Here is a 27575-nt window from a genome sequence, read left to right on the forward strand (position 1 = left end):
TAAATTGAATAGCAGAGAGAGAGGATAGTTTGTGCCAAATTTGCATGTTGCTACAGTCAATATGAAATTACATTTTGTAGACCTCTGACTTCAGTGAAGTAAGATTTGTATCTGGAGTTCTTATATACCCTGATCTTCAGAGTTCAAACACAGATACTACTAGGAAATTGTATTTGTAGCCTTGCCAATGTATTGCAACAAGATATGCTTAGCTGGACACGTTAGTTGTGCTTCCTTGTAGCATTTGTTGTACTAGGGGGCCATAGAGAATATATGGAATAGAATGGAGGTGAATCTGCAGTATTTCAGGAGCCCACTGGAACAGAAAACCACAGTCAAAATAATTAAAGATATCTTTTCTTCTTCATTTACTTACATTAGGTAATTTTGGTGCAGCATCTCTAGTTCCTGATGGAAACCTGTTCATGTTCATACTAGGCACTAGGAGAGCAGATTAAGAGTGATTGTGTATGGATATAGATGATTTCCTATTTCCTGCATGGATGTGCATGTTATGTTTTAGGGTTTGAATGCAATCTAAGAATGCTTTCTTGGGAATAAGCTGCATTGAATAGACTTGAGTAGGACTCTGAGTGGGCTTGCTGAGGTTTACTCACTCAAGTTGATAATATGTTTAGAGGCGCAATGTACACTGCCACTGTTGCCTGTGTTCAGTTGGTTAAATTCCCAGAGCTGGTAATGTGTTTAAGATGGAAGAGATGCTAACTGTGCAGGGAAACAAAGCAAGCAGAAGCCTCCATATTAGTTAAGTTGAATTATGGAATATTAATTTTCTGACTTCATGAAAGGCAAAGGAGTAGAAAACTGAGCTGAACTGGAAAGTATGTTTCAGAAGTATGATGCCTTTATGATGCTGATATTTCATATTAGGTTTCCAAATTTTAAAGATACTTACATTATGTCTGAGAGCAGTCCCTCTGCTGCAAATGGAATAGTTTCCTGCTGATGCAGTATCAGTGACCTTAAAAATGTTCAGATAGGTTGCAAAATCATCTTCCCCCATCTCTAAATAAATGGCTTCTTGTTTTGATAATCTTAATAGGTTTCATACTTATAGTTCTCTGCCATATAAGAATCTTCCTTTGCACTTCAGAAGGCTGATTCCCGTGATTTTCAGTTTAACTCTGATATCAGCTGTTGTTGCTTGTTTTGTAGATGATAGAAGACCCCAGCCTTGACACTACAGCTTCCCATCTTTTACAGAGTATAGTGAAACTTGCAATACAATAGATAAAAGTATGAAATAATTTCTTTTTGTCATCTTATATGTATATTTCTTTTTAGGCACTGGAAAAACACCCCAACTCACCAATGACTGCAAAACAAATATTGGAAGTGATTCAGAAAGAAGGGTTGAAAGAAACAAGGTCAGTATTTGCATGATATTTACCTTTAAAATAAATTATATTGGAGAAAAATATAATTTGTGGTTGATTTACAATAATTTACACTGGATATTATATTAGAGATAAAGAGCCCCGTGGCACAGAGTGGTAAGCTGCAGTACTGCAGTCCAGGCTCTGCTCATGACCTGAGTTTGATCCTGGTGGAAGCCAAGTTCAAATAGCCAGCTCAAGGTTGACTCAGCCTTCCATCGTTCCGAGGTCGGTAAAATGAGTACCCAGTTTCCTGGGGGTAAAGTGTAGATGACTAGAGGTGGACACAAACAGCAATACGAACAAAAAAAAAGCCACAAACAGCCCGATCAGCTGTTTACAAGCAAGTTGTTCATGAGGCCCTGTTCCCTACGAGCATGTGTTCATTCCAAGCCCTGTTCATGGTGTTCATCAGCCATTCATCAAGCCAGACAGTCTGGCGCCTTTCAATCAATTCCCTTGGCAACAGAAGGCACCGACTTTCTGAACTCTGTCTGAACTCCTGTTGCCCTGGAAGCCCCAATCTAAGCCCAGGGGCGCTTCACCCCCAACTCAGCTGCTTGTCAGGAAAAAACCTGACAAGGGCTGATTGCAGCCTGCCCATGCTTAAATTCCCCTCTCCCTGCTGCTGTGCAGCGCAGGAAGAGGGACATTTAAATCCCCCACTCAGCTGCTTGTCAGGGAAACCCCTGACAGAGCAGCAGGGAGAGGGGCACTTCACCCTCGACTCAGCCACTTGTCAGGGGTTTCCTGACAAAGTGTCCCTCCCTCCCTCCAGCCAGCTGGAAGGAGGGAGACTTTGAAGGGAATAAGGTTTCCCACGCCGTTTGCAAATGGCATGGGGAACCTTCTTCCCTTCAGAGTCTCCCCTTCCTCCCTCCAGCCGGCTGGAAGGAGGGAGACTTTGAAGGGAAGGAGCTTCACCACGCCGTTTGCAAATGGCGCAGGGAACTTTTTTTCTTCCAAGTCTCTCCCCCCCTTCCTCCAGCTGGCTGGAAGGAGGGAGACTTTGAAGGGAAGGAGGTTCCCCATGCCATTTGCAAACGGCATGGGGAACCTTCTTCCCTTCAGAGTCTGCCCTCCCTCCAGCCAGCTGGAAGGAGAGAGACTTGGAAGGGAAGGTGCAAGGTACTTTCTTCCCTTCCAAGTCTCCCCCTCCTTCCCACGAACAGCCAACCACAAACATATTCGTGAACAGGGTCATGTTCATGGTTGTTCGTGATTCCCTGTTTGTGGATAGCAGTGAACAACAAACATCGTGTTTGGGTTTTTTTTCCTGTTCATGCCGACCTCTATAGATGACTGGGGAAGGCAATAGCAAACCACCCCATAAAAAGTCTGCCAAGAAAATGTGATGTGACGTCCCCTCATGGGTCAGTAATCAGTGCTTGCTCAGGGGACTACCTTTACCTTACTATATTAGAGATCATGGTTTATATTACTGTAATCCCACCTGTCTAACATTACAGAGAGCTAAATTACCCCGCTGACTGCTCCCTTTCCATTGGCTGGTGGGAGAAAAATAAATTACAAAAATCACCATTGGTGCAATGGTGTTGTGTCATTTCTGGGAGAAACCTGGAAGTGATGTCACTCTTAGGAATCACTGAAAATGCTGTGGTTTTACTATAGAGTTTCTGTTAATTCCTGGAGCAGTGTGTTGTCACTTCTGGGTTTTCCCCAAAACTGACGTAATGCTGTTGCACCAGTGGTGTTTCCTCATATGCCTGCCCTCCCCAGGCTCCAGTCAGTTGCCAGCTGCTGAGTGACTGACAACCCTGCAAAGAGCAACTGTGTAGACAGAAATTTATTTGGTGGGTGGTAGGTGACTTTCAAAAGGATAATAAATAACTATAATCATACTAAAGTTACTTTGTTCCTACATATTAGTGGAGCCCAATAAATTTCTGAAATACGTTTCTGATAGCAACTGCTGTTGCAATTTGAAAGAAAGGTGCTTGGGCAACAATGAAAATTCTGAAATGCCTTCAAAGCCAACTTAATGCAGAATATCTTTCCACAGTACAGTTTTATGGCAACACAAATAATTGTTGCCATGTTCAAGTTGGAAGAGGATCAACACCTTTCCATCAAATGATATTGGTAGAAGCACTCCTGTCCATCTGATGGAACCTGGATTTCCAGAAGCAGCGTTAGTTCTGAAAGACCCATAGGCATTGTATTGCCTTGGGAAAAACTGCATCCACTCTGGAGGATCCAGTGGATGACAGCAAATACTTCCTGTTAATTATTAAATCATGTTTTCTTTACATTAATTAGTTTATGTATATGCAGTCCTAATAACTAAGGGCAAATATGTATTTTTGACACTTTCTCCTAATTGATTCTGTTTGAGAATTACAAAACAGATAACATGCTATTTGAATCTACAAAGACCACCTAAAAGTAAAAAGAAGGTTAGAGAGGGACAGTAATTGCCTGGTCAGTAATCTTCAGGGACAGACCTCCCCCCACACATACATATTCCAGAGAACTGGTAGGGAATGAAATCATATTGCATTTACTTGTCATAGAATAACATTTTCTATGAAAGAAAGACGAGAGTGTAGAGTCATTCACAGTATATAGCTATGCTGTTTAGTTGTACACTAGATAGGAGTGTGTAATAAAGCTGTAATAAGTGAGTGACTAAGGGGAACTGGGCATGCAAGTAATTATGAAAACTTTATGTAAAAGGGAAATTTGAATTTTGCTCCTGAAGCCATAAAAATGCTGTTACTATTAACAGACCCTTGTTGTGAGTACCAAACAAGTTGGAGAAAGGAAAGCAAATAAAATGAGCAAATAAATGTGACAATAAATTCTGAGTGGCATAAATACCCTGAGACATTGAGGTGTCATGCAGCATCATTTCAATTGTTTCTAACTCTTCTCCATAGTAAGAAATACGTTGCTATTTCTTTTTTTCTTCCTGGCTTTCTTTATCATTATTCTGATTATTCATGTTGTAAAAATAGTCTCTCTTGATCATGCTACCATGATTGTTTCTGCAGATGACTGGCTTGTTGGAATTATGTTGTGGAGAGAGGGCTGTTTAGAGGGGGAAATGGCAAGCTAAAGTAACTGGAATGGGGGTGGGTGGGGAAAAAAACCTTCTTTAACTGATTGTTTAAAAAAAACAAGATAAAGCACTGCAGCTACCATAAATGAACCATTCTGCATGGTGAAAAATAAAAGATAAAAATCAATGTGGTGGAAAAGCATAAACTTCCAGTGACATGTTAGAAAGGAAAAAATGTTTAATCCTGTTTGAATTGTATAATGGTGTGGTATTTGTTGTATACCAATGTATTTGTAAAGCTTAGTACCTACTTTACTACCAAATGGCAGAAATAGATGGTATTGCAATACAATTCTGAAGGCAAGATAGAATGAAGAGTGATTTATGTTTTAATAAGAGACAAGACTGCTGAAATTAGTACATTTAGTGGACAAGATCCTCTTAAACGGGTTCACAGTGAACAGTAGGAAGATAAGGGTATCCAGTATGACACTGAGAAAATGAACGTAAAACTGTGCTACTCAGAAGATGAGGCAAATTCCCTAAGAAGGCACAGGTAATTAGTTTATAAGCAGCTGTCATTTCTGTTGGAAATTGATGGAGGATCAGGACTCTTTTAAAAATAAACTTTATTTTAATTTATATTAACAATATAAAAGGGAAACAATAAAATAAGATACAATGCATAATCATATCCAGTCAAAAAGACAATGATGTCTCAGTCAGCAAGATTGTCTGAAGAAGGGAGCTCTAACTCAAAAGCGTAGACCTTGAAACCCGTGTAAATCTCTAAGGTGCCACTAACATGGCCACCCACTTAAAAGATCTCAGTTATTAAGTCTGAGCTCCTCCCATCAGGAAGGAACATCCACAAGTTAGTCCCTTGGAAATTTGCAATGTAATCCTATGTACAGCTACACCCTTCTAAGGCCATTGACTTAAGTTGTCATAGAAAGGTATGACGTTGCTTAGGATGGCACTGTTAACCCATATAATACAAACCACATTTTACGAAAAATAGTGGAGAACAGTCCAGGAGCTAATTAAGATAATTGAAAATAGAATAAATATGCTGTACAGCATCAATAAATACTATCAGTACAGTCAATAGTGTATGGATAGTTTTTTCAGATTGACCTCCATGACTGAAGTAGACAGGATTCTTGGAGCTCTGAAGGTTACTACCTGCAGGATAGACCCTTGGTCTTCCTGGCTATTGAAATCTTGCACCTCTCACTAGGATTATGCATACCATCTTTTGTAGATAGCATATGCTTTCCTAAACCTCTGAAGGAGGCAATAATGAGATCATTATTTGGAGGAAAAGTCTTCCTTGTATAGGGATAATCTAGCCAATTATAGATCAGTGTGAAATCTGCCATTTTTGTGTGTGTGGATAAAATGCTTTGTTGAGAGATGGCAGAGTATCTCCAGGTATACCTGAATAAAACTTCTTCCCATGACCCATTTTAGGCTGGTTTCAGCCCTGAGATGGAATTGTCTTTAATCACTTTGGTAGATAATCTTTGGTAGATAATCTTTGATTTCAGATGGATGAAGGTGTATCTTCTCTTTTGATAATGCTGGATTTTTTTGTAGCCTTAAATATTATGAATCATACTGGGGTGATGGGTATGGCGTTCTGTTGGATCCTCTCTTTTTTATTGGACTGGGTCCAGGAAGTCTCTGTTAGAGGAGTGAAATCAATTGCTTGGCCTTTATTTTGTGGTTTACCTAATGTCTGTTTCCTGTCTCCAATATTGTTTATAGTGGACCTTTAGTAAGATTATCCAGAGCTTCAGGATTGCATGTTATCAACATACTGAGAATCCTCAACTCTCTCTATAAGCTCTATATTAGGAAAAGAGTGTCTTAACCAAATGCCTGACTGACATGTTGGCAGTTTGTTACTGGCTGAAATGATTCTAAAAGCAATCCTCAAAAGGTCATAGATTGAAAATATTGCACTGGGTTTGAAGGCCTTCTTCATCTTTTGAGATCGATCTTAGAGTGCATGTGCGCACATGCACGCTTCTACCTTCATGCATGCTCACAGTTCTGTCAGTAAATCCTCTTTCATAGAACTTTCCAGTTAGCACTATCCTATCTGGGATGAACATTATTCACTATAATAATTTTAAAGAGAAGATCACCTCAGTGTATTATCAATTCAGATTTAATTGGGCTTAGGTGTTAGAAGTAACATTGTTGCATTTGAGAAGAAAATTGTGGGAAGAACCTAGAGATTTTATGGTCCACAAATTGTTTCTGCTTTGTCCCAGGTGATTGATTCTTTCCCTCAAACCCAAATATGAAGTGCAGCAGGGAGAATTTTTTTTTAAAAGACCCTAAGGCTAGGCACTCCCTGGAAATAAAATCTATATATAAAGTAAACATAATCGTGGTTGGAAAATAGATCTATATTATTTGATCTACATTCTGTTTTTTTCCTGTTGTAGCTATCAGTTGTAAAAATATCATATGGGAAATTCACTTTTCTGTACTGTGAAAAAAGATTTTAAGGCAGACGTTTTTGGGCCCCTAAAATGGTTCTTTAAAAAAATGTGTTTAGAATGTAGAAAGATGATAGATTAGGCACAATGCCATTTGGGATGATCTACCTAGTATAAAGAATATAAGAGTCCCAGTCAGACTAAGTTTGTTGAAAAAGGACCATTGTTTTCAATGGTACCTACTTACAACTAAATTTAGCCATTTTGGAGCCTATGAATATGCTTCTTAAATAATAGGATCAACAGGCAGGAAAATGGTTTCTTCTACCATTGACCCAATGGTATCTTCCACTTGACCCGAGTGAAGAAACCAAGCTAGGTGTACTGCAGATTTTATGGAGAACAGATTTAAGAGATAATAACAACAACAACAACAACAACAACAACAACATTCAATTTATATACCGCCCTTCAGGACAGCTTAATGCCCACTCAGAGCGGTTTACAAAATGTTATTATTACCCTACAACAATCACCCTGTGAGGTGGGTGGGACTGAGAGAGCTCCAGAGAACTGTGACTCGCCCAAGGTCACCCAGCTGGCTTCGTGGAGGAGTGGGGAATCAAACCTGGCTCTCCAGATTAGAGTCCCGTGCTCTTGTTATTTATTCATTGCACTGTGCCACTTTAATACACTAGAATTTCAGAACCTGACTGACTGTATCCCTTAGTTGTGGGTTTCCACTTTGATTATTCATGTTTGATATCACAGCTATCAAACATGCCATGTTTGATAGCTGTGATTGCCTGTGAGCCAAGCCTTGAATCTGTTTGTGTGTCCACTGTCTGTCTTGAACAGCTGAAAAACAGCTTTATGGTGGTTGAATTTCATTGCTTTCTGCCATGCAAGCTGCTTTTGTATGAGTGCAGGAAGTGAACTCGATTTTCTTCCAAGGTCATGAATGGTTGGGCTGAGTAACACAGTGACACAAGGGTACTACAGCTCCCATATACCTGTGTGAAAATGCATATATGAAATAATCTTGGGGATAACATGTACTTAAGTGACCACCAAATGGTAAGACTTTTTTAAAACTTGAGTGTATTTATAATCACTGGCTGAATGATTGATTTGATCACTGCTCGTTTGTGTGTTTGGCTATTGCCCCATGAGCAGTGAGGACAAGTTGTGAAGGGAGGTGGTGAGGAGTCTCTTTAAACAAGACATTTTACACAAATAAGATCAAGTGAAAGATCTTGTATGTGCTCTCCCATTTGGATACACATGCATTGCTAGGGAGACAGAGTACACTTGAGTCTCCCCATGTACGATGTCTTGGGTGATTCTGCACGAATGGTTTTCCCTGCTTCAGCTTCTAAATGACCTCGATTTTTTCTTGTTTCCACACGTGGGAAGGCAATCCTAGCAGCAGATTCGAAGTCACTGCATGTTTTGTCCATTTTTTTAACATCCTGCTTTCCCCCAACTTACTTGTCCATGCGCAGCAGATTAGGGATTTTAATGATGCGGAATTCTTTATCCGATGTTCTCCCCACTCTTGCCCTTTTCTCTCGCCCTTCGAATCAACTTAATTTGATTGGCCAATCATGTTTTCTAAGCTACACCCACTACCCTTCCCCTTCCCCTCTTTAAAAAAAAAAAAGTAAAAAAACATTGCAACGTTTCTACAAATCTATGCAGAAACATATCCTGTGTCACATGGCAACAGCTGACCAATAACGGGTCCATTTTACAACACGCCAAATTTGTTACTTGTTGCTCGCTGACAGCTGACAGCTTCTGAGGTAGGGTGAAAGTGTGATGGAGGGACTTCAGCGTTCAACTAGTGGTCTAGGCATTTCATGGAGGGAGAAAGAGACCATCCTCAACACAACACCTATCACTAAACCACACTGCTCACGAAGAAAGCGGGAAAGATAGACACAGGGTCATTGGTAACAATTTTCCCTCCAAATGTCAATAGCCAATACTCTTCCACAATATCGGCGGGAAGTGCTCTGGCCTATCCAATATGTTTATTTGATGCAACGTTTATGTGTAGCAACCTTTTTTGTGAGAATTTTTTTTCTAATGTGTTGGTTTGATGCAACGTTTATGTGTAGCAACGTTTTTTTTTGGGAAAAAATAATTTAAAAAATGAAGATGTGCATCATTCGACACTTCCCCCGGAAAAAGCGATGAGGAATCGATTTTTATCCTGTCAAAAATTCCGCATGATGGACTTTGAGCCGATGAAATGTGCGAAACAAAAGCCTAATGTGGAATCGGGGAGAAGTGGATTCGTAGGACTCCACCGCGGCATGACTGCTCAGAAAGTCCGATCAAAATTGATCATGCGGAATCCCCCTTAGTGTAGAGAGACTCTAGGAGACCCATTGAACTGTGTGAGAATGTGCACTAATCTGTACTATATTATCTGAATATCAAAAAGTAATTAGATGAACAGATTCAAACGGTTCCAAAAAGCCTCATGAAAAGTTGGTGCCCTGTTCATGGCCAACAACCAAAAAAGGAACTGTATGGGCAGGTGTTTGAGTATTCCCAGGCAAGCCCAATCTCATCAGTTCTTGGAAGCTAAGCAAAGTTGGTTTGATTAGTAATTGGATGGGAGACCTCCAAAGAAAACCAGAGTTGCAGAGGCAGGCAATGGCAAACCACCTCTGTTAGTCTTTTGCCTTGAAAACCCCACTAGGGGTCGCCATAAGTTAGCTATGACTTGAAGGCATTTTCCACCACCACCAGTGTATACTAGCAAGAATCATTAAAATCCAGGCCCAAGGCTTTACATAAAGTAAAATTATCCTTCCCAATCCTAGCATTAAAATCGCCTACAATCAGCACTTTAGCCTGAGGAAATTCCCGCTCAAGACCCTCTACATACACGAGTAGACTATCCCATTGGGCTGCAAGCTCATTTCTTTTAGGGCAAGGAGGTAAATAGACATTGATTACAATCAAATTAAACACTGGCAATTTAAAAAGAACAGTTTGGGCCAGGGAGGAGCAGGGCAGCAAAACAGTAAGATTAACTTGGATCTGGGTTGAAACCTGTCAGCAAAGGCCACCTCTACTACGGCCCTTACAACCAGGTTTAGAGGGCAAGGTTGAGAAGGACCTATAGCCCCCAACAGTATTTTTTTTTACTAGCAAGATTAGAGATGCTAGCTCAGCAGCAATGAAAATCAGAACACATACTTGTATTTTATGCTAGGGTCAGTTGGTCAAACATCTGTGCGTCTGCTTTCCCAATAAAAGGGAGCTGCCCCAGAGATGTAAAATGCTAGAAACATTTGAAGCCACAGGTGGGGGGGGAAATCATTTTGTGGAGTTAGCGGGAGGGGGGGGAACGACCAAATTTTGGGAATGTGAACTGTGTGCAATACTTATTTTTAGGATTTAAAAACAGAAAATATATAATGTTAGGTATATTCATTAATTTAGCACCATAAATGCTCTTTTTTAAAAAAAACAGTAACTATAAAGTATTGCAGCCGCAGGTATTTGAATCTATCAGTTTGTACCAGTTGAGAAAATGGGGAAAAGGTAAGATTTAAATTTAGAAAACATCATCAGTGTAATAAAAAATGAAAGTTATTATTTGGACTCAAAAGCAGACTTTTCTTACAGCCAGCATTATATAGGAACAATTCAGAAACCTGCCTCACCTGTTTACAAGAGATGGCAGCGGAATTAGTGTACACACCACTACTTGAGCTCTCTTTTAAACTTCTTCCTACTCTCTGGGAAAAAAATAGTTTCTCCCTCCAGCCTGACTAATCCCAGTATTAATAGCACATCTGGAAACTGAATTCAACTTTAAAATAATATTTCTTGATCTCTTCAGTAGTGTGTCATCAATTCACTCGTTATGTGTCATAGTAACTGTAGTTGAAATTAAGCACATGAAACCCACATTATGACATTTAATCAATGTATAATATATTATCTAAAAAATCTTGTTTCTTTCTCTAATCATAACCTGTTTCTGAAAGAACAGGAACCTCACATATTTAGTTTTTATTTTTATTTCCATGAATTTTGCAGAACTGAAGGTTTGCGTGGGTTGGAACAAGCTTCTGTGACACTCAAAAGCTGACACTCTGAAAATCTTGTTGGTCCCTAAGGTGTCACTGGACTCATATTCTGCTGTTCTACTGCAGACCTGCATGGCTACCCACTTAAACTAAACTTCTGCATGCTTTCAAAAAGTCCTTGGGGCAGAAGATAGAGTAGGGCTGCCAGATCCCCCAGTGGGGACGGAGGATCCCCAGCTCCCAGCCTCTGTGCCCAGGTGCCAGTCTCTTGGTTAGTGAGGGGTGGGGGGAAGGCCCTGGGAAATGGTCACGGGAGGCAAAAAATCTCCTGGGCTAATGCACAGTGGGCGCATTCCCTACAGGCACGATGTGGTCACTTCTGGAAGTGACATCTTTGCGCCTGTCGGCATGCTCCCGCCCTTCACAAACTACCAAAGTAAGTGCCAGATCTTCTCCTCTCACCGGGAGGTCAAGGTGACATGGCAACCCTAGGGCAGAGGAATGGGAAGAAAAATAGTTTTTCCCCTCATCCCCCTCCCCCAGCCTTCACAAAGATGTTGATTATTTATGCAAGCTCATATCTTTCTTTTGGAAGTGACTTCTGCTGTACCCATATGTAGTCATTGGTAGATTCAGATAAGAGCTTGGGCCAACTTGCTAGGTATGGCAGTTGTAACCATAGTATGTGGCAGCCTACCTTCCCCGTATGCCACTTACAAATTAAAGGAGTTCATTAAGCATGTCTTGCCTAAAGTCTCACCCCTGAATCCTGACCCAGTATTCCTTTTCTCCCTTATGTCCTGAGGCAGAGTTCTTTTGGAATTTGATATGTTCTTTGCAGAGATGATGCGATGTTTGCAAGACAAAATTTATCTTTGCTATGATACTGCTTTTTCTCTAATTGATTACCTCCATGGGATTTCATTGACAAGTTATTCACATTCTAAAACAAATAATATTTCAAGTGGTTTTACATCGGTGCAATTGGTGTCTTTCAGAATGGTAGATTGCTCAGTAGCTGCTGTAGGTGCATGTTTGCAATACAGTGGCTTGCCTGGATTATGTACATATGCCCCCGAGATGTTGTGGGCACTAGGGTTGCCAGTTCTCAGCTGGGAGTGGGGGATTCCCTGCTCCCACCCTTCACCCCCCCACCCTCGCTCAAGCCTCCCACCTAGTCAGCGGGGGGGGGGGGAGGCAGGGGAAGTGCCTCTGGGTGAACTCCTGGGTGGCACGGCGCACTGCAACTGCCCAAGTCAGGCACAAATTGTCCTGCTGTAGAGTGCAGCAGTGCTCTTGCAGTCCACAGCAGCCCAATCTGGGACAAATCATCCCAGATCGGGCCCGAATCAGCCTGGATTGGGCCCAAATTGGACTGCTGGAGAGCGCAGCAGCACTCCCAAGCTCCACAGCAGCCTGAATAGGGCCTGGATTGGCGCCCTGCAGAGCGCAGGAGTGCTCCCAGGGTGGCCTGCCCAATGATGTCACCTCCTGGAAGTGACATCATCGCACAGGCCAGGAGGATGTGAGTGCTGTGCATACCAGCTAAGGGAAAAGCAGTGTAGGTGTCAGGTCTCAAGCCTCCCACCTAGGGGCTGGGAGGGCCTGGCAACCCCAGTGGGCACAGATCATAGAATGTAAAAAAAATAGCTACATTAGAGTGTTTGTGCTGCTTTTATACCTGGGCAGCTGATGACATTCATTGTGTTGGCACATACTTAAAACTGATTGAACTACAGCTCCCAGGTATCCATGTAAGAATATGTAAATGTTTGCAGGCCAGTTTCAGACACCCCCTGGACATGAGCACAGGGCTTTTTTTCAGCTGGAATGCGGGGGAACAGAGTTCCAAAACCTCTTGAAAATGGTCATATGGTTGGTGGCCCCGCCCCCTGATCTCCAGACAGAGGGGAGTTTAGATTGCTGTCCGCACCACTCAGCAGCGTGGAGGGCAATCTAATCTCCTCTCTATCTGGAGATTAGGGGGTGGGGCCACCAACCATGTGACCATTTTCTCCGAGGGCAGCCCACTGAGTTCCACCACCTCTTTTCCCAGAAAAAAAGCCCTGCATGAGCATGCTTAGTTGTGGGAGCTGGGCTGGCAAAATGGGCAATGCCAAAATACTAGGGAGAAGCTGTCCAGTTTGATCAGCAGTAAGCTTCAGTCAGAAAACTTGCATTGGTTTTATGGCAAATGAGAAAACTCTATCAAGTTGAATATAACTAACTTAATTAGTTAAATGGAACTTTTGATATAGGTTGTTTTTTAATCTATAAATTGGCCAACTATAAAGGCTATATATGGTGTAAATATACAATGTAAGATGCTTTCTATTTATATGTGTGTGTGTGTGTGTGTGTTTGTACTTTGTGGAATCTGGAGTGAAATGAAGTAACACTAAAAGGAATAAAATACAGTTTTATTGTTCATCTCTTATGAATTTCAGTCTTAAAATACCCCTGTTGAATTAACAGGGGGCAAAGGGAAGAAATTTCCACAGTGAAGAAATCTTGATATAGATCATATGTAGTTGCAATTCTGAGTGCAAATGAGACACTTTAAATGCAACTTTTTGTTTCATTTAAAGCTTGCTAGTGGGGATATTCATATTTATTCCCTGGATTTTTACAGCTGGCTTTCTTCCTTGCTGTGAGATCAAATTGCTTTAGTCTCTCTTTGCTTATTCTGGAATGTGAAAGCATTGCAGAAACTTGCTGAGAGCAATTTTTCTTAATTCTATACAGGATATTATTCGAAACAAGAGTACAGAGTAATTTCAAACTGTACTATATAGAAACCTCCATCTTAAACATAAAATTGACATTAAAACACTTCCCCTTGTCACACTTATTAAAAATTTAATTCAGTTTTCAAACTAAAATAATATGTTTGGGAAATACTCAAAAGACAAAACCCAGTACATTATAAATAAAACCTTCACAGTACAATTCTGTCTAGGAGTTCTTTATTTTCTTGTTTGGGTACTTGGTTCTACTCATATAACTACTTTAGTGTGGGCTGAAATTGTCCCTTGTGTCTTAAAAACAATAATCCATTCCATCCTAAATAGACATATATAACTCAGATTACAATGTGTTGGATCTAAACTGCATTTTCCACCAGCAATACTGAACTTTCCTGTCAGCCCTCTACCACTGCATTCCACACTGTTTTTAAAATGGATCATTAAGAGCTTTTTTGAATTAATGTAACAAAATCTGGTTAGAGTAGTGGGATTGGCCAAGGGTCCTTCTGTCGGGCAACAGGCCAACTTGCTGCCCCTCACTCTCCCTTATTTCTTTCCTCCTGGTTCCATTAACCTGGAACTGATTGAGTACGGTAACCACTGCCACCACTGTATGTGAGAGCTATCAACCTGAAAGAGTCCAGGAAATCCTTCATTTCCCTTTGTTTCCCTTGGAAATGACTCCTTTCTCATGGCTCTGCAGGTGAGTCTGAGATGCGTAATCACCCTGGCATATAGGAAAGTAGCAGCTAGTTACTGATTTAAAATAGTTTTATTCCACTTTTACTTGCATTCAGAGTAACTTGCCACACAATAAAATAATCATCACAAAATATTAAAATAGTACATACTTAACCATTTATATAAATTAAATTAAAATACCATCAGTTAAAAACAGTATAGATCTTCAATTTAATCTTAAAAATAAAATATATTGCTTAAAAAAATAGCATAAAGGAACCAAACAGTCCAGATAGTTGTACAAGGACATAACCAGGAAAGAAAACAACTGCAAGTAACTATTGCTATATACAAATTAGTATAAATGTCAGGCAATATTTTGTGGTTCTTGATTTTCAGCTTTGTTTCATGTAATGAAAATGGCAACATTAATGGCCACTTGCTTAAGTATGAATTAGAGGAGTTCGGATGGAGTTCATTGTTGCTACTTTTTGTTTATCATTGCAGTAGCATGTATAGAGAGGCAAATAGGTAATCCCGTACCTCAATTACATGCCAGTGTAAAGAGGGACTTGGGCTAAAAGACTCGAAATCAACCATCCTTTGAAAAAACTTTAGAGTTTTGTAATCATTTTAAAAACCCTAAGTTGTGGCTGACTGTTAAATGGAACAATAGGAACAGCAGAGGTTCTTTATGCTTTCTCTATGTATTCATACTCTGAACACTTTGGATTAAAAAATGCTTTGTATTTCCTAACAAAGACTGGTAATGAAATCTGTAAATGTAAGGCAAAAAGGAACAGCTGTTTTCTCATGGGTTGATGCAGTGAGTTTTTAATGTACCAAAAGGGGGACAAATCAAATCAACTTTATTCTTTACCCTTTAGCTTAGAAATATTTGCTGTTGGTCTGGAAAATAGTAATAGCAATTCAGTACTAAGTCTCAGATGTGTGCACTTCATCACCACTTGAGCTGGCATAGTTAGTTAATATCCTATGCAGTCTCAGTAGAGAACTGGCCACATAATAAAAAACACATAAAATAAAAAAACATTAATAATAAAACAGCAACAAGAAAAAAAGCAGCCTAAGAAAATTGAACAGAACAATGTAAAAGATGATAAAACAACAACAATGGAGATACAAACATTAGTGGAGCCAACTGGAACGGTCATAAAAAGAAAAAAACTCCGCTAAAAGCCTGAAAAAAAATTTAAACTTTTTCATTAGCACCGAAAATGAAGTGGACTGGATACCATGCAGGTCTCTGCAAGAATAGAGTCCCAGCCTATCACAAAAAAGCCTATGCAGGTAAGTGGAAACTAGACAAGGGCACGAACAGCATTATGAACAGAAAAAAACCACGGACAGACTAATCTGCTGTTCTTGAACAAGCTGTTCGTGAGGCCCCATCCTAAATGAACAGGTGGTCATTGTAAGCCTCACTGGTTGCCTTCGGCAGCCGTTCATCAAACCAGACAGTCTGGTACCTGCAATCAATCCCCTTGGCAACCAGAGGCAGGGAGGGACTGAACTCTGTCTGAAATCCTTCTAGCTTTAACCCTTCAAAGTACTTCCAGCAGAGAGTCCTGTTTTTGCCACTGTGAAGAGAAAATGACAGCCAATGGGGAGACCCATGGATCATGCCTTTCCCGGGGTGCAATCTCTCTGAAACTTGGGGGGGGGGGTTCTTCAGAAGACAGTGAGGACTGTGTCCCCTACAAATTTGGTGGATATTGGACATTGGGAAGGTCACTTTTGTAACGCCTTAAACTAGCTGCCAGCAGACACTGCTGTTTTTGCCAGGACAAAGGGATCTTTAAAGGGCTAGGTAAGTGGGTTTGAGGGGAAGGGGGGCTAAGTGGGGGTGGGTGGGGGTGGTTCTGGCCCCCACGAACAATGAACAACGAACATGTCCGGGAACAGTTCATGTTCGCCCATGTTCGTTGTTTGTTGTTCGTGGATGGCAACGAACGACGAACGGGTGTTCAGGTTTTTTTTCTGTTCGTGCCCATGTCTAGTGGAAACACACCAAGAAGAGCTTCCCTGAAGATCTTCTTTTTTAAATAGTTTCAGGTGGGCAGCCATGTTGGTCTGCACTCTGCAGTAGAACAGCAAGATTTGAGCAGTAGTACCGTAAACACCTCTTGGAAAGGTGTGTGTATGTATACCCATACACACACAGATATGGAAAAATTTCCACAGATACGGAAATCCATAAAGAGTCCTGATCTTAGTGTCTTTAAAGATACTTTAAAGATACTAATCCACACCTTAAATTGCAGTCAAAATCTAGCAGGAAGCTAGTGCAACTCTGTTAATATTAGCAAAATTGGCTCCCTATGATCTATGTCAGCCAACAGTCTCACTGCTGAATTATTGCATAAACTAAAAGTTCTGAAAAAGGGCAGTTCCATGTAAAACACATCCAGCCAGAAAGACCCTTCTGTTGTGCCTGGATCTGGCTTGAGCTGAGGACCCTCTTCTCAACTTCCAGCTGCCACTACTGAGGCAATCACGAGGGGGGGGATTTTCCAGGGTTTTCACTGTATATGCACAGAGGAAGAAGCTCTTAACTTTAACTTTAATTGAATTTTTATACCACCCATCTCCCGAAGGACTCAGGGCGGTGTACAGCAAAAATAAAACATACAAATATAAAACAATAAGAATATAAAACATAAACATATTGAATAATTTAACTCAGAACAGGACAACTCAATTAAAACACATTTAGGCCAGCCCCGCTTGTTGGAATTATAACATCTTAAGGGCACGGCGAAAGGGACCATACGTATCTCCGGGGGCAATTCATTCCAGAGGGCAGGTGCCCTGACAGAGAAGGCTCTCCCCCTGGGGGTCACCAGCCAACATTGTTTGACCGACGGCACCCTGAGGAGGCCCTCTCTGTGGGAGCGTACCGGCCTGTGGGAAGCTATCGGTAGCAGCAGGCGGTCACGTAAATACCTAGGCCCTAAGCCATGGAACGCTCTAAAGATGGTAACCAGCACCTTGAAGCACACCCGGAAGACCACCGGAAGCCAGTGTAGCTCGCACAGGAGAGGTGTTACATGGGCGTGCAGTGTCACTCCCATAATCACCTGCGCGGCCGCATTCTGCACTAATTGCAGCCTCCGGGAGGTCCTCAAGGGGAGCCCCATATAGAGAGTGTTACAGGAAACGAGGGCATGGGTGACTGTGTGCAAGGCGTCCCGATCCAGAAAGGGATGCAACTGGTGAACAAGGCGAACCTGATAAAAAGCCCCCCTAGCCACGGCCGACACATGATCTTCTAACGACAGCCGCGCATCCAGGAGGACACCCAAGTTGCGAACCCTCTCTGTGGGGGCCAAAATCTCGCCCCCAATGCTGGAACCAGCTGGCTATAACGGGGCGCTGGAAACCACAGCCACTCAGTCTTGGAAGGGTTGAGTCTGAGCCTGCTTCTCCCCATCCAGATCCGTACGGCCTCCAGGCACCGGGACATCACGTTAAGGGCATCATTGGGGTGATCAAGGGTAGAGATGTACAACTGAGTATCATCAGTATACTGATGGTACTTTACCCCAAAACCATGGATGATCTCACCCAGCGGCTTCACATAGATGTTAAACAGAAGGGGCGAGAGGACCGACCCCTGCGGCACCCCACAAGTGAGGTGCCTCCGGGTCGACCTCTGCCCCCCATCCGCACAAACTGCGAGCGGTCGGAGAGGAAGGAGGAGAACCATCACAACACAGTGCCCCCCACTCCCAACCCCTCCAACCGCTGCAGCATGATACCATGGTCAATGGTGTCAAAAGCCGCTGAGAGGTCTAATAGGACCAGGACAGAGGAGCAACCCCTGTCCCGAGCCCTCCAGAGATCATCAACCAATGCGACCAATGCCGTTTCTGTACTGTGCCCAGGCCTGAAGCCCGACTGATACGGATCCAGATAGACATCTTCCTCCAGGTGCTGGGGAAGTTGTTGCACCACCACACTCTCAACAACCTTCGCCACAAAACAAAGGTTGGAGACTGGCCGATAGTTTGCTAATACAGCCGGATCCAGGGAAGGCTTCTTGAGGAGGGGCCTCACCAACGCCTCTTTTAGGGCCGTTGGGAAGAAACCCTCTCACAAAGAAGCGTTAATAATTCCCTGGAGCCAGCCTCGTGTGACCTCCCGGGAGGCCACCACCAGCCAGGAGGGACACGGGTCGAATAAACAAGTAGCAGCGCTAAGCCTACCCAGTATCCTGTCCATGTCCTCGGGAGTCATAGGGTCAAACTCGTCCCAGATGACATTCACAAGACCTACCTCTGTCCCCCCATCTATACCCACCCAGTCAGAGTCCAGACCCTCCTGAATCTGAGCAATCTTGTCGTGCAGATATTGGACAAAATCCTCAGCCCTGCCCTGCAAAGGGTCTTCCCGCGTTCCCTGGTGAAGTAGGGAGCGGGTCACCCTAAACAGGGCGGCCGGGCGATTATCTGCAGATGCGATCAAAGCGGGAAAATAATTGGATTTCGCCGCCTTTATCGCCCCTAGGTAGGTCTTAATATAAGACCGTACCAGTGTCCGGTCAGAATCGGAACGGCTGGCCCTCCAACCACTCTCTAGGCGTCTTTTCCAGCGTTTCATCTCCCTCAGCTCCTCAGAGAACCAGGGGGCCACTCGGGATCGGCACCCGGTCAGAGGCCGCAAAGGCACGACACGGTCCAAAGCTCCAGCGGCCGCCCTATCCCAGGCAGCCACCAGCTCTTCAGCCGGGGCGTAAGTCAGCGCCTCGGGTAATGGCCCAAGCTCCGTCAGGAACCTATCCGGGTCCATCAGGTGCCTGGGGCGGAACCACCTGGTCGGCTCCACCTCCCTGCGGCGGGGGGGTAGCTAAACAGCAGTCCAGTCGAAGGAGTGAATGATCTGACCATGACAAGGGTTCAATGACTAACTCCTCCCTGTCTTCCCACAGTGACTACTAATATTTGGCAACCTGTTTTTGGAAGCGGCCATATTTACCCTAAGAGGGACAGTATCCAAAGCAGCAGTGGATAGAAGACCTTGAGGGCTGGGAGAAGATACTGAAATGCCTGCCCACCATCTATGTTGCTAATTTGTTGTATTTTTGATAGATTTTGTAAGCTGGCTGGAGAATCATATATAATAGAGAGGTGGAGTAATTTTTTAAAAAATAAACAGATTTGCCATCCCCTGTCTGTGTTCCCTCAAGAGGTGAGACCAGCACTATCACTACAAGTTGCCCAAAGAAAAGATATTTCTGTTCCAGAAGGCCTTAACTGACTGAATATTAGATGATACCTTAACCTTTATTGCATCAAATGGATGGCTGTGTGATGATTATTTAAAATTCGATGATGTTTTAGTATTTGAATATTAGCTTTTGTTTATGATTATTATTAGCTGCCTTGAAGGTTTCGGATGGAGCCATAAGGTGGTTATGGTGAAAAGCCAGTCAAGAAGAACTCTGCCCTCTTCCGGTGCTGATGACCTACCTGAATGTAAAACAGGTGAACAGAAGTGATGGAGATCTGGCAAGGCCTGACTCTCTCACCCTAAAATGCTCGAAAGAGACTGGATGCCAAAAGATAAGGCTGTTCCCGATTACAGTCACTAAATAAAGGTGGTCAAAAGACCATCGGGAAGGAAAATTCTACAATACTATAGTGCAACAGTTTATAAACCTTTTCAAGTGATTTTAACAATAATACATAATTACATCATATTACATATCATATCATTTTTCAACATTTTTCAGCAATCTTATTCATAATACATAGAAACAAGAGTCCTCTGCAAGAGGACCTGAGGGTGTGACAGCAATGCAGCAGGAAAAGTCTTTAAAGACTCAAAATAACGTGTCTTCTTTAGCTTTTTTCTTTTTTTCTTTCATTCTGTAATGCCCAAACTCATAGTACGTAGGATTATCTCCACGTCCATGGGTGTTCTCTCGGCGCGTATATGATGCAACTGTGTACGGGTAAGCTGGATGTTCATGTATTATGTTTGCTATTATCATTGTAAAGAAATACACGTAAAGCCAGGAGTGGCTTATATTGTATGGCATTTATTTTTTGAAATATAGAAATAGCTGGATGCCCCTGAGGAAGTCCTTATGGACGAAGAACTATAGGAAAATCTGCCGGTCTTAGTTCCGGGCACCGCTGGGCTTTCCAACTTTCATCTTTGGACCAGCCACGTACTTTTCCATCTTGGCATTTGAAAAATTTGAAAAAAGAAAAAAAGAAAAAAGCTAAAGAAGACACGTTATTTTGAGTCTTTAAAGACTTTTCCTGCTGCATTGCTGTCACACCCTCAGGTCCTCTTGCAGAGGACTCTTGTTTCTATGTATTATGAATAAGATTGCTGAAAAATGTTGAAAAATGATATGATATGTAATATGATGTAATTATGTATTATTGTTAAAATCACTTGAAAAGGTTTATAAACTGTTGCACTATAGTATTGTAGAATTTTCCTTCCCGATGGTCTTTTGACCACCTTTATTTAGCGAAAGAGACTGGATGACAGCCAGCAGGAAGTGTCACTGTGGTTGAATAGGCTCTCAGTCTTAATGCCCTGTGCTTCTGTAGACTGGAGATCCTTCAGGGATAAACTTGATGGAGGACGTTTCAGGCTTGATAGAGGAGAAGAGGGCCACACTAAAATGGAGCAAGGTGCAATGGGGAAAATAATAGTTTTGTCCAGGTCTCTGGAGATTGTGAAAGGAGAGTAAAGGACTGCAGGAGGAGCATATGTAAAGCGCAACTAGAGCACCAGTTGCACACACAACATAGTGAAAGCTGGTCCAGTGATAAGGTAAGCTTAGTTTACCTGCTGCCTGGCCTGTTAATACTAAGATACTAGTCCTGCACTTCTAGGCAGGCTGAGGGTATTTGTTTTCTAAAGCCTTAAAAAGCCACAATGGCATACAAATTACCTAAATAAATAGAGCCAGAGGAGTCAGCCATGTTAGTCTGTAGTTGCAAAATAGTAAAGAGTCCAGTAAGCACCTTTAAGACTAACCAACTTTATTGTAGCATAAGCTTTTGAGAACCACAGTTCTCTTCGTCAGATGCATCTGATGAAGAGAACTGTGGTTCTTGAAAGCTTATGCTACAATAAAGTTTAGTCTGGATTCTTTACTAAATAAATAGATAAGTAATGTGGAACATTCTCTTCATAATACAGAATAGTTCATCAAGATAGCTTTACATAAACAATAGTAACAGAGAAATTCAAATGCTTTACCATCGTGGCTGCCATAGAATGAGGAGGCAAAGCCTTCTAAGGTGGTATAATGGAATGTACTGCTTGAGATTGCAGGTGATGGATTCCAGGTCTAAATGTTCCTTTTTATAAAAATTTCCATGCAAATAGAAGATTTAGCCCAGTAGGGAAAGATTTTTACTGCTCTTTTTGCTTGCTGTGCCGGTTTTCTGTTTAATAGGGACTTTTCAATATAAGCACATTCCAAAATTTGACTTTATGCTTGCAGTGAAGTTACACATTCCATTCTACCGCCTCAGGTCTCTTCATGCTCACTATCACATTCCTCAACATGTGAACTGGTCCTAGGTTCAAAAACTGGGAGTAGAGACTGTTAACTCTTATTTAGGTGACCAGCATCATGCATTTTCTCTGTAGAAGTGAGCATTGCTTTCTAATGAGAGCTGATGGGTGGTAGTGCAGCCTTCCTCCATGTTAGTTACTACCTTCTGAGAAAAGGAGAAAAGACTTTTAAAAAGAGGTTTGTTGTTTGATGTGCTTTATAATTTAATGTGTTAAAGATTATCTCCTTTGACAGTGCACTGTACTGGTACTGATTATAGAATGCTGCTTATGCCAGACAAAAGCTGTGTGACCCATCTACCATAAATAATGATGACTATGCCTTTTTAAAAACCCATATATGAAGAAAGGGCATTCACACAAATGCATCTGCTGCAGTGAGAGTGCAGTGTAGAAATTTTTGATATTGTAAGCTCCTACTAAAACAATGTAATTAAAGCTTTAACATAAGAAATGGCAGTAAAGGGAATAGTTTCTAATTGTTGCTTAGGAACAGTAATTTTCATTTTGGGTTCTATTAAGAAGGCAAGAAAGAATGTGTGAACGGATTTTAAAAGGTTGGAGAAATAGAGTGACAAATGTTATAGTTATGAAAATGCATATACAAACATATCTGCTTTTTCCCAATAGAGGATGGTCTTTAATCTTTCCAGATATACAGCTTTCATTCCCAGGTGTGCTCCAACTTCCATGTTTTTTCATGATCTCAGAAATAATTTATTTCTTGTAAAATAAGTTATTGTTACTACATATTTGCAAAGATTAAAGGCAGCCCTCAATTTTTGCAACATTAACTGTACTTGCATGAATTGTTGAGGACTAAAAATCAAACAGTATACTACATACCAATAGCCAAGTGGCCCTGATCTGAAGATACTTACATCTGGAGACTGGAGCTGTGAATAGACAAGATAAATCTTCCTATATACTTGAAAAATGCCCCAGATTTGAGAGGTCAAAAACCTCAAAATTGATAAAAGGAGCAGCTGTAGCTTTAACCAGATGCTCTCAGATGCCCTTGCAAGGCAATCATAACAGTTTAGCCAGTGTTCCAGGCTTTTTTTCTGTTAGGAAACGGCAAGGAGGGCCCTTTCCAGGGCAGTTTTGGCCTTTGAGGGAGGGCTTATTAGGGTTAGGTCCAGAAACAACCACCAGACAACTTGATACCACTAGGGTTTGCCAGGGACCTGGAGTCCCTCAACAGGGGATCCCCAGGTCCCTGTAGTCTCCTGGCGGGATTGGGAGCTGGTACTTACCCCAGCATCTTTTTTCCGTGCTCCTGGCTTGTGTGATAGCATCACTTCCGCAAGTGACATCATCACATGGGGTCAAAGGGCACCCCCGGGTCAAATGGGGCCCTTGTTGCTGTAGCCGCCTGCTCTCGCTGCAACCATGGCCACTCGCTCTTGCTGCAACTGCAGCCCGCTGTCATTTGGTGCACAGGGGCTGCAGCGGCAAGAGGCGGAGGTGACGGCGGTGAGAGGCAAGAGCAAGCGGCCATGGTCACAGCATCTTGCCGTGGTTGCAGCATCTTGCCGCTGCTGCCACCATGGTCACATCATCTTGCTGCTGCTGCCATCGCCCGCTCTCACAGTGCGGGAACACGCCCCCTGCCTGGGGGCGCATTGCGCCGCTTGGGGAGGAGGGCACCACAGGAAGTGTGCCCCTCCACCAGCCAAGTAAGTGGGCGCGGGAGGCGAAGGGTGGAATCTGGGGATCCCCCACCCCCAGCAGGGGAATAGCAACCCTAGTTACCACTGACTTGCATAACTCACTCAGCCAGTTCAACTGAAGCAGCACCCCCACCCCCAAGCCGATGTGTTTAGAGTTTCAGAGTAGGATGTGGGAGACCAAGTTTGAATCACCATTCTGCTGTGGAAGCTCACTTGGTGACTTTGATACACACACTCAGCCTAAACTACCTCTGAAGGTTGTTGTGAGGATAAAATGGAAGAGGATTATATAGGCTGCTCTGGTTTCCCATGGAGGAGAGAGGCAGTATATAAATGGAATAAATTACTAAATATAGATGAAGATTGGTGGGGGGTAAATAGAAGGTAAATTGTTTAGTGTGTTTGAAGGAGAAAAGGATGTAGGGAGAGGTCAGCATATGGAGTAGGGTTACCAGTCCCCTGATGGGGGTGTGGATTCCCCACCCCCAGCTTCCACCCCTCCTGTCATCCCAGCACTACTTCTCAGCAGGTTGGCAAGGAGAAAGGTGCAGAAACAGAGTGATGAGGAGCAAAGCGTGCTCCTGTGCACTCCAGAGCTCTTCCGTGTCATGCTGGGAATGATGTCACTCTGGAACCAATTGAATAAAAATCAGTCCAAAATTTAGTGAAGGGTAAGGAGACACTGGCACCCCGTTCCGCAGTTTGGACCGTGGGGGACCTGACATCCCTGATATGGAGGCTGCCAGGAGGAAGGAAAGCAGAAATAGTATGGGGAAGGGGATACAGAAATAGTATAGGGAAGGGGAAGTGAGTACCCCTCCCCCCGCAAGTCCTTGCACATTCCTGACCGTGCAAATGGACTTGGCTCAACTAGCACCGAGCAACTGGGCCATAGGGAAGAGGCTACTGGAGAGGGGGGGGGGAGGATGAAGATGGATGGCAAACAAAGGTGGGTGGGACGAAGAGAAGGAAGCAGGAAAATGGGGAGAAGCTATGGGGGTCAGGGAAAGGAAAGAAGGCATGGTGAGATAGGGGAGAATGAGATGCCCCCCACAAGTCATTGCATTTCCTGCACTTAAAAATTTCTGTTGGGGAGAAAAACAAATCTATTTCAAAATAAAAGCATCAAGATACTTTAGTATTTATTGTGAACAAATTGGAGACTCCAGTGGCCAATTTACCAGTGTATAAATTTGAAACACACACACATACACAAGTTAGCATATTTAATTGTTTATTGCCAAATAGATTGATTTAACATAACATTTTGTTCTATGTTGATACCTTTTTTTTTTTTACTATTGAGCTGTTTGATGTCTTGTGGATGTTAGTAAAAGGGCACCATTCAGTAGTTCAGTGGGTCACTAAACTACTTGTGGCCGTATGTTTTTGGCCTCTTAGCCTTGTTGCAAGTGATTTCCTGGAGTATGATTTGAACTGTGTAGAAAGGCTCTGATTTCTCTGAAGGTGTATCAGCTGTGTAATTAAGGGCAGGACTTCAGTCTGTTGATAATTTTAAGGCAAGATCTTGGTTATGAGTACTAAGTACTCATTTGGATAAAGATTAATACTGTAATTAAATATTAGAGCAAGTATTAACTTGAATATATTTCAATATTTTAATTGTTTCTGACATAAAAATAAGTTGTGTTTGTACTGATGTTCTCTCCTTTGGTTGCCTTCAGTTCTTTACTGCAGTGTAATAGAATTCTGGTAGCATAGTTCCTGCCTTGTTCATTTTGATGATATTAATCAATGCCTGTTGCATAGCCCAGCAGAGGGTGCTCACAGGTGCATGATGTTGGAGGTTTTCACATGGAGGGCGTGTGGGAAGCTTGAAATTAACAACAGGCTTAAGTATTTGTTGGGTGGAACATGAAGCACACAGACAATTTAAAATGAAGACCACTCAAAATTAAAATGAGACTGAAGAAAAAATAATTGCAATTAACTAGTTGTATTGAAAGTCAGGAAGATATTGTAAAATATTAATATTGTCTAACTGGTTTTTGTTTTTGTTTTCTTCCATGTTTTGCATCTGGTGGGGTTCTGGCAACTGTTCTTCATTGTAGAAAGTAAGTTTGTATTATAGAATTTCATAATTTCATGGATGCTTTTTTGTTTGTGCTAAGAACGAATAGTGCATTTTCTAGATTAAAATATTGTTCTGGTGGAAATCGCAAAATACATTATTTGACTACTTGATGTCATAATTTCTGGGGTTCCTGAGGATGATGTTACACTATCATGGTTTTAATTCACATTATGAAATATTATAAACAGTATTTTTCTGTAATATAACTGCATTGAAAATCTGGTATGTACTAAGTCATTAGCCTTATTTGTGTAATATAGCAGCAGAAATAAATAGTGATAGATCCATTTTCAGTAGTGGTTTTTTCAGAACAAACGGGGTTGGTAGAGAAAGCAGAAGGCAGGGAGATCTGCTTGTCAAGGCTTTTTTTGTTCATGCAAATTTAGATTAAACCTTTGGTATTTGCAGTAAGTATGTGGTGTGGCATCTTGTACATAATAATGCTCATTTACAAAATAATGAGCTTCTATCAAAGGCTCACTGAGTTGTGGCTGCTGAGCTCTACTTTGCTGCCAGCAGTGATCCTAGAACCACATGGATACCATGTTTCCAGGGAGAAATCTGCAGTGAATTTTTTATTGGAAGTGTTTTTTTGTAATTTGCTTTTGAGAATCTTTGGGGACTTTAAAGCAAGATGGATTTTTTAAAATAAATATTCAAAATGATAGCTAGGAACAATTAAATAAATCCCAGTAAAGGGAACATTGTCACTGTGGCATCATGTGTACATAGCCTGTGGTCCCAGGAACATACTGTTTCTCTTAAAGAAGAGAAAATTTTATTTATATTTTTTATATAGTCTATGGTATTTACTGCTTGGTTGTGGAAAGCGCTGTCAAAGGACATGGGACTTATAGCAACCCTACATAGTTTTCAAGGTAAGAGACATTCAGAGGTGGTTTGCCATTGCCTGCCTCTCCATAGTGACCCTGCCCTTCCTTAGTGGTCTCCCATCTACTAATTACTAATTAGTAGTACTACAAAGTACTAATTAGGGCCAGTCCTGCTTCACTTCTGTGAACTGACAAGATCCGGCTAGCTTGGGCTATCCAGGTCAGGGCATTTATTGTTTAGTATAGTAAAATTTAATAATAACTGGCATATGATTGAAGTTATGCTCTTCTAATTCATCTGGATGTTTCCCCAAATTCATTTAATCCCATAATCATAAATAAGAGGCAGTCTGTTAGTTGTCCCTAATAATAATCAGATAAATCTTGGATGTATTTAGTTAATCAGATGGGAAGTCCAAAGTTGAAATGGGTACAGTAGCTCCTAGATAAGCAGGAAGTTGCATTACCTCAGAATGACTCTCCTTATAGGCAGACAGGATTATTTATTTACTTAGGAAATGTTTCTACTGCCTGTCCAGAATCACACTCAAAACAGTTTACAAGTAAAACTCTGCTACCGTAAAATAAAATTAAAAAATCATAAATTATTAATAGAATACTCATTTATTTTTGAGAAGTTTATGTACTTTTAAACTATTTGCCTATCTTTTGGAACTAGGGATCGCAGATTGCCTGGTGGGGGTGGGAGATCCCCAGCTCCCCCTCCTTCCCCCACCATTCAGCTGACCAGCAGGGGTAGGAGTGGGGGTGGGGAAGGCAGGGGAATAGGTTTCCTGGGCATGCATCCAGGGTGGTGTGACGACGTCATTCCTGGAAGTGATGTCATCATTGCACTGGCCCAGGACTGCTTCCACACTTTGCAGCAGGCCACCACCCCAAGAGTAAAGCATGTGCATAAAGATGTCGTAAAGGGTGAGTGCCCGGTCCCCCCTCCTGCTGGAAGGGTAAGGGAACCTGGCAACCCTACTTGGAATGTAACCAGTGGTCAATGGAAATGGACTTCCATGCCCTTACAGTTGCTAAAAGAAT

General features: G+C 42.0%; 1 protein-coding gene across 1 annotated transcript in view; it reads left to right on the forward strand.

Moving 5' to 3' along the window:
* Positions 1–645: 645 nt before the first annotated feature.
* The window catches only part of ASXL3 (ASXL transcriptional regulator 3), a 113432-nt gene continuing 86502 nt past the window's right edge, over positions 646–27575 (forward strand). Inside the window, exons 1-2 of the mRNA XM_054985878.1 lie at positions 646–696; positions 1306–1388. Coding sequence (XP_054841853.1) covers positions 646–696; positions 1306–1388 — 134 coding nt within the window. The remainder of the gene's footprint in view (positions 697–1305; positions 1389–27575) is intronic.

Source organism: Eublepharis macularius, chromosome 7, assembly GCF_028583425.1.
Source record: "Eublepharis macularius isolate TG4126 chromosome 7, MPM_Emac_v1.0, whole genome shotgun sequence".
In the NCBI taxonomy this organism is placed as follows: domain Eukaryota; kingdom Metazoa; phylum Chordata; class Lepidosauria; order Squamata; family Eublepharidae; genus Eublepharis; species Eublepharis macularius.